At 54.6% G+C, this 6,253-nt stretch overlaps 2 protein-coding genes across 9 annotated transcripts in view; one reads left to right on the top strand and one right to left on the bottom strand.

Annotated features, from left to right (window-relative positions):
• Positions 1–10: 10 nt before the first annotated feature.
• On the bottom strand, positions 11–3,764 carry HIRIP3 (HIRA interacting protein 3). Of its 3 annotated transcripts, none has more exons than XM_017874099.1 (7): positions 3,210–3,764; positions 3,012–3,132; positions 2,772–2,886; positions 1,569–2,512; positions 1,301–1,469; positions 1,120–1,218; positions 11–1,031 (listed from the first exon to the last, which is right to left on the bottom strand). In XM_017874099.1, the coding sequence occupies exons 1-7, from the start codon at positions 3,272–3,274 to the stop codon at positions 868–870; spliced, it is 1,677 nt and encodes a 558-aa protein (XP_017729588.1). In that variant the 5' UTR covers positions 3,275–3,764; the 3' UTR covers positions 11–867. The 3 variants fall into 3 exon arrangements, with proteins under 3 accessions (XP_017729588.1, XP_017729589.1, XP_017729587.1); XM_017874098.1 differs by having other exon boundaries at positions 26–1,031; positions 2,772–2,910; positions 3,210–3,300; XM_017874100.1 differs by lacking the exon at positions 1,569–2,512.
• A 117-nt stretch (positions 3,765–3,881) lies between these two features.
• The window catches only part of INO80E (INO80 complex subunit E), a 9,841-nt gene continuing 7,469 nt past the window's right edge, over positions 3,882–6,253 (top strand). For 3 of the 6 annotated variants that reach the window (XM_017874114.1, XM_017874109.1, XM_017874112.1), the window contains exons 1-3: positions 3,882–4,064; positions 4,221–4,291; positions 4,478–4,530. In XM_017874114.1, the coding sequence (XP_017729603.1) occupies positions 3,984–4,064; positions 4,221–4,291; positions 4,478–4,530 (205 nt within the window). In that variant the 5' untranslated portion in view covers positions 3,882–3,983. The remainder of the gene's footprint in view (positions 4,065–4,220; positions 4,292–4,477; positions 4,531–6,253) is intronic. The other 3 variants (XM_017874111.1, XM_017874110.1, XM_017874115.1) reach the window with 1 other exon arrangement.

Consider the following 6,253-nt stretch of genomic DNA (forward strand, 5'->3'; position numbering starts at 1 on the left):
CGGTGAATAGTACTGCTTGTACTTTTTTTAAAAAGAGAATTTATTGGGCTGTGTATCTAAACATTTCAGTGATTTTAATGACTTCAGGTGTGACCAGATCAGATCTCAAAGGTGGTCTTCAATCCCTTGACTTCTAATTCCTGTTTGCTTTGCTTTGGCTTCAAAGATTCTTAGGTTTGCTTTCCACACAGACCCCGGGCAGCTCTATGCTTACATCTTCCCGCAAGCCTCAGCAGCCAGAGTTCAGTGGAGACCTCATGTGACTGCACAGGCTGGGCCTGTAGCCAGAGGCCTAGAGGGCTGAGACTGGCCCAGGAAGTCAGGGCTTTTCCCCACCCCTTCGAGGCTAACAGCCCCTGGACAAAGTGGCTGTTTGCAGAAGGGGGAAGGGTTAAGCACCGGCTGCCCTCAAGTCATTCTATCCCCCTCCCAAGTGGGCATTAGGTTATCAGACCAGGCTAAAAGCAGAGGGGCCACTGGGCAGGCTGGCAGCACAGGAGCCACACACCCTTCTCCAGTGGGTCTGGAGGCAGGGACTTCTTCCAGGAACCCGGGAGAAATTAAAGGGAACCACGCCAGGGGAGGAGGTGGAGGCAGTGACTCCTCAGTTTCCTGGTCCAAAATACAGGAGGTGAGAATGGGGGACCAGATTTGATGAGGTGATTATGAACACTCCTTTATTGAGTCTTAAAAAATAAACACCTTAAATGGAGAGCGTGAAGCTGAGAAGTAGCATCCCAACAGCTTGCGTCCTCAGGAGCGGCAGTCTTCTCTGAAGAAAGCTGCTTCTGCTCCACAGACACCGGGCAAGGGGTGCTATGTATGCTTTGTACATGGATCAAGGGTCCCTCCTGGGGGTGACAGAGCTCAGTTACTCTCGCCATCACTGCTGATGATGCCACGCATATGTGACCAGTCCGGGGGTGCAGGACGGGGCCGCTCTTCGTCTGAGTCCAGGGTCCGACGGTACAGCTCCCCTGGGGGTGCTGCTTCTCCTAAAGGGTTCCAGGCTGTACGTCTGCGTGGCCGGCCTAGGGGAAAGGGGAAATGAGAGATCAGATATCTGAGAATGTCCAACCTCACCTATCTGCTTCCCGGCAGCGAGAGGAAATCCCTTACCCGAGCCACTGATGATGTTCGCAACATCCAAGGAGGCTACCTCAGCTGCCTCCTCCCTCTGCTCTTTCAGGGCCCGACACTTCTCTAGGGAAGGGGTACCTGGGGCAGAAGAAGCTGGTGATCCTCTCCTCCCCAGCAGCAAGGCCCTCTACTGCAGCCCCCAGGGCACGCCCGGCCTCACCCTTCATGCCTAGGGCTTCCAGTTCTGCCCGGAGGATACTCAGGCGCTCCTTGTGTGAGCAACAGGAGCCCAACAGCTTCTTGTAGTTTCGATGGGCACCACAGGCCCGAATGTAGCGCTTTAGCCTCATCACAGCTGGGTGGTCCTCTCCACGGCGACCTGAACCAGCCTAGCAAGGAAAGACAGCAGCTGAAGGCGAAGCCTGCTGAGCCTGAGGCAGGGTCTCCCTCTTCCCTAATGGTGGCCTCCCACCCCTCCTCACCCTCACCTTCCCTCCTTTGGCCTCTGGACTTCCGTCTGAGGAGGAAGAGGAGCTTCGTGTCGTGCCTTTCCTGGAGCTCTTCTTGGAAGAGCGGTTCTTCCTCTCCCCCTGGGGGTCGCCCCCTGCCTCGATGTCACTCACTTCCCTCTCCAAGTCACTCTCCTCACCACTGGTGCTGCCCAGTGTGGCCGTCTTTCTAGAGCCTTTAGCTGTGGGTTCCCCCTTCCCACTGTCTTCCTCGTCCTCGCTGCTTCCACTCAACCCCTTCCCATCCTTAAGCTGGGTCCTGTCCTTGCTCTTCTGCACTGGGGGTTCTCCATCTCTCCCACTGTCATCCCCACTGCCTGCTGCCTCTTTCTGCTCTTCCTTGCTGTCTGAGTCTCCCATGAGCCTCTTTGCCTGGCTTTTCAGCTTACAGCTCCTCTCCTCCCTAGCTGACTTTCTCCTGCCATTGCTCCTGGCTCTGGGTTTCCAATCCTCCTTTTCCTCCTCCCCTTCTTTCTCTTCCTCCCTTGCTTCCTCCTCTCTGTGCTCTTTCTTCCCAGCTAGGATCTCCTCCTCCTCTTCACTTAGCTGTTCACTTTCCTTCAGGCTTTTAGTTCCTTTATTTCCCTCCACCTTCTTTGCTGTCCTCTGAACGGGTTCTTCCTCGTTCTCCTCGCTTTCTTCCCTGGTCTGCTTCCTGCTGACTGAGGCCTTGCCTGGTGCCTGCTTCTTTGCCACAGGTTTCTTCCTAGTCTTCCCCTTGTCCCCCTTTTCCTCCTCCTCACTGCTCTCCTCTCCCCTCTGTGCGGGCAGGTCCCTCTGCCGTTCCTCATCACTGCTCTCCTCAACTGCCTTCTTTGAGGCTCGCCTTGGATTCTCCTCCTTGGCTGGGCTGACTTCTACTGCCACCCCATTCTTTGCTGGGGGTCCAAAGTAGTCTGGGCTGGAGGCTTCAGAGCCGGACTCTGGAATATGGACAGGAGAGAGGGTTGAGACAGGCTCCTCCTGTCCCTTCTCCCTTCACTTCGGATAGGTTGTCTCGAGCCCTGCCCTGACAGTTGGAGGGGCAGCAGGAAACAGCTATCTGTCCTCGCTGTTCCCGGCTCCTGCCTCACTGGCCTCGCTCCCTCATCTAACGCCTGGGGACATAAGAGATGCGCAGTGAATGCTTCTTGAGTGAACCAACGATGCAGAAGTCCCCCATAGCAAGTAGGAAGCACTAACCCGACTCTGAATTGAAGCGGAACCTTTTTCTCTCCGGGTCGCTACAAGGGGTGGGAGGCCTCTTGCCCTTCTTGGTAAGGTCCAGTTTCTCCTCCCTGGAAGCGGCTTCATCCACCTGTGTGTGCGCCAAGAGGGCGAACTATGCACCAAGGCGGCGTTCACCGCGCCCCGTCAGGCCCCTCCTCCTCGGCAGCAAGCCCCGCCTCCGCCTCCCGCGGCCCAGGCTCCGGCCCGGCACACCTGCATCTTCAGCAGCTCCTCCTCCACCAGTCGCTTCAGTGCCTGCTTCTCCTCTGGCTCTAAGTGGTCGCGGCCCGAGTGAGCCAGGTACCTCCGCCGCACGATGGAATGCGTGAGTGTGCTGCGGGGACAGTGTGTCAGGACGGAGTCCCGTCCCACCCGCGCCCCTTCCAACCCCGTCTCCAACTCCCTGGGCACCTGAGGTCCGGGCGGCCTCGGAAGAAGCTACGGGTGAACTCCTGCATCTCCTTCTCCCGCGCCATTTTGCTCAACCCAGGATTGGCGGCTCCCGCCTTTTTTTCTTCTCGGCCTCCGTCAGCGCGTTTGACAGCGGTTCGCGCACGCGCAGTGCTGTGGCACCATGGGGCAAGAGACCTTTGGCCTTTGGCCGCGGACCGCGTGGGCTGATAACTTCGCCAGACGAGACTTGTTTTCCCTGGGCAGTTGGAGGGTCTCGCGGCTCCTACCCTTTCTTGGAACGAATCATTTTAAAATTTCTCGTTAGAAACCGATTCGGAGCCGGCAACCTTTGGGTGAAACGTAATCAGCCCGCGACGCTGCCTTCCTTCCTGGTCACGAGCACCAGCTAGGCCGCTATTATTTCGCAAGGCAGAAGAGAAAAGGCATCCTTGCGAGGAGACGAGGAACCTTGAGGGAAATCCTTTTGTGGCTTCAAGTGTCTAAGCACATTAAAGTCAGGAACGGCGCTCTCCAGCGTCCGCCATTTTTGTGGCGTCACTGCGTCACTGCTACGCCATCCCCAGCGCAGCCACTCGCTACCGCGCTCCTTTCCCAGTATTCCCCGGCAGGGCGGCCCGTGAGGTGACGCCGCCTGGGCACCCGGTACGCCGGGAGTTGTAGTCCCGGCGGCATAGCCTTGCAGAGTCTCCGGAAGTGGAGGCGTGAGCGACGGGGCAGCGCCTGCTTGGGGTAGCGGGACTGCAGAAGCTGGGCGCCACTGCCGGGCCGGTCATGAACGGGCCGGCGGACGGCGAAGTGGACTACAAAAAGAAATACCGGAATCTGAAACGGAAGCTCAAGTTCCTCATCTACGTGAGTGCTGCCGCGGGAAGGCTATAGAGGGGGGAGGCCTGGCGCGGACAAAATCTCAGTTTACCCAGGTGTAAAGTGGGTGGGGCGAGCGGCTGCCGGTTCCGGGGCCCTTCACGGAGGACCATTGGCCCAGCGCACCGCTTGTCCGTGATACAGGAGCACGAGTGCTTCCAGGAGGAGCTGAGGAAAGCGCAAAGGAAATTACTGAAGGTGTCCCGGGACAAGAGGTGAGGCACGTTGCAGGGGCGGAGGGCGATGTGGTTCCTAGGCAATCTGCATTCGGACCCCATCCCCGAGTAAGGCCCCAAGTGCATGGGCTCTTTCAAGGATCCGATGGGCCTGCTGGGAGGGTCGGGGCCCAGGGGGACATTGCTGCGCTGGGAAATCACTGTCCATCTCTCCTCTCTCCTCAGTTTCCTCCTAGACCGACTTCTGCAGTACGAGAACGTGGATGAAGACTCTTCGGGTGAGCAAGGTCTTGAAAAATTGGTGGAGGGCGTGGTTCCTGGCACTTAGCAAGCTTCCTGGGCCCCTGCCTTTTAGGCAGTGGCAGCTGATGCAGCCCCCAGTGGTCCTTAAGCCTAGTTGCTTGCCTTTCACCTCCACCGTTCTTTTATTCAGGCACTTACTGAGCACCTATTGTGTTTCAGGCACTGTGCTTGGCACAGGGGATACAGCAGAGGCAGAGACAGGCAAAGCCCTTGGTCTCTTGTAATTTATATTTTAGTTGGGAAGAATGAGTAAATGAAGACAATACACTAGAATTTTAGGTCATAGTAAGGACTTGAAGGTAATGAAAGCAGTTACGTGGTAATGATTATAGTAGAACAGGGGTTGATGAATTGTTTCTGCAAAGGGCCAGATGGTAAGTAAGCTTTCTGCAACATACAATCTTTGAAGCACCTACTGAACTTTGCCATTGTCGTAGCAGCCATACCCCATAGGCAAATGAATGAGTATGGCTATGTTTCCATAAAACTTTATAGGTACTGAAATTTGAATTTCGTATTATTTCCATACGAAAAATTTTTCTTTAGTTTTTTTTCTTTTTTTTTTTTTCCAAACATTTAAAAGCTTAAAAGCCATTCTTGGCCGGGCACGATGGCTCACGCCTGTAATCCCAGCACTTTGGTAGGCCGAAGTGGGTGGATCACAAGGTCGAGAGTTCAAGACCAGCCTGACCAACATGGTGAAACCCCGTCTCTACTAAAGATACAAAAATTAGCTGGGTGTGGTGGCGTGCGCCTGTAATCCCAGCTACTGGGGAGGCTGAGGCAGGAGAATCATTTGAACCCTGGAGGCAGAGGTTGCAGTGAGCCGAGATCACCGCCACTGCATTCCACAGGGCAAGACTCCGTCTCAAAAAAAGAAAAAAAAAGCCATTCTTAGCTTACAGGCAGCAGGCAACGTCTAAATAGAGTACTCAAGAAAGGCATTTCACGGAGTAACGTTTGAGTTGGGACCAGATAATAAACCAGCCTTCCATCCTGGGCAAGATAATGAGACTCCATCTCAATTAAACAACAAAAAAAGCCATGTATAGTGGTGTATACATGTGGTCCCAGCTACTTGGGAGGCAGAACCAGGAGGATCCCTTGCCTGAAAGGTCAAGGCTGCAGTGAGTCATGATAGCACCACTGTGCTTCAGCCTGGGTGACAGAGCAAGACTGTCTCAAAAAAAAAAAGAAAGAAACCCCATCCTGGCTAACACGGTGAAACCCCATCTCTACTAAAAATACAAAAAATTAGCCGGGCATGGCAGCAGGCACCTGTAGTCCCAACTACTGGGGAGGCTGAGGCAGGAGAATGGGCTTGAACCTGGGAGGCGGAGCTTGCAGTGAGCTGAGATTGCGCCACTGCACTCCAGCCTGGGCAACCAAGCGAGACTCCGTCCAAAAAAAAAAAAAAAAAAATCTTGTGAAGAAGTGAGCTGGAGCTCCCAGCAGAATAATAAATGCGGCTACCCTGAGGTAAGAACAGGCCAGGCTTGGTTGAAAAGCAGAGGGATGAAAAAGAGAGAACACTGTTTTCATCCCTTTATTTGAATATCGTCTGCAGTTAACTATATTTTCCATCATAAGCGGAGCCCCACATGCATACCTACAAAGCAAAGTTTAATGAAACATTTTTAAGATCACTGTATCCGGCCAGGCGCGGTGGCTCAAGCCTGTAATCCCAGCACTTTGGGA

This window comes from Rhinopithecus bieti, unplaced genomic scaffold (genome assembly GCF_001698545.2).
Source record: "Rhinopithecus bieti isolate Rb0 unplaced genomic scaffold, ASM169854v2 scaffold_5260, whole genome shotgun sequence".
Classification (NCBI taxonomy): Eukaryota; Metazoa; Chordata; class Mammalia; order Primates; family Cercopithecidae; genus Rhinopithecus; species Rhinopithecus bieti.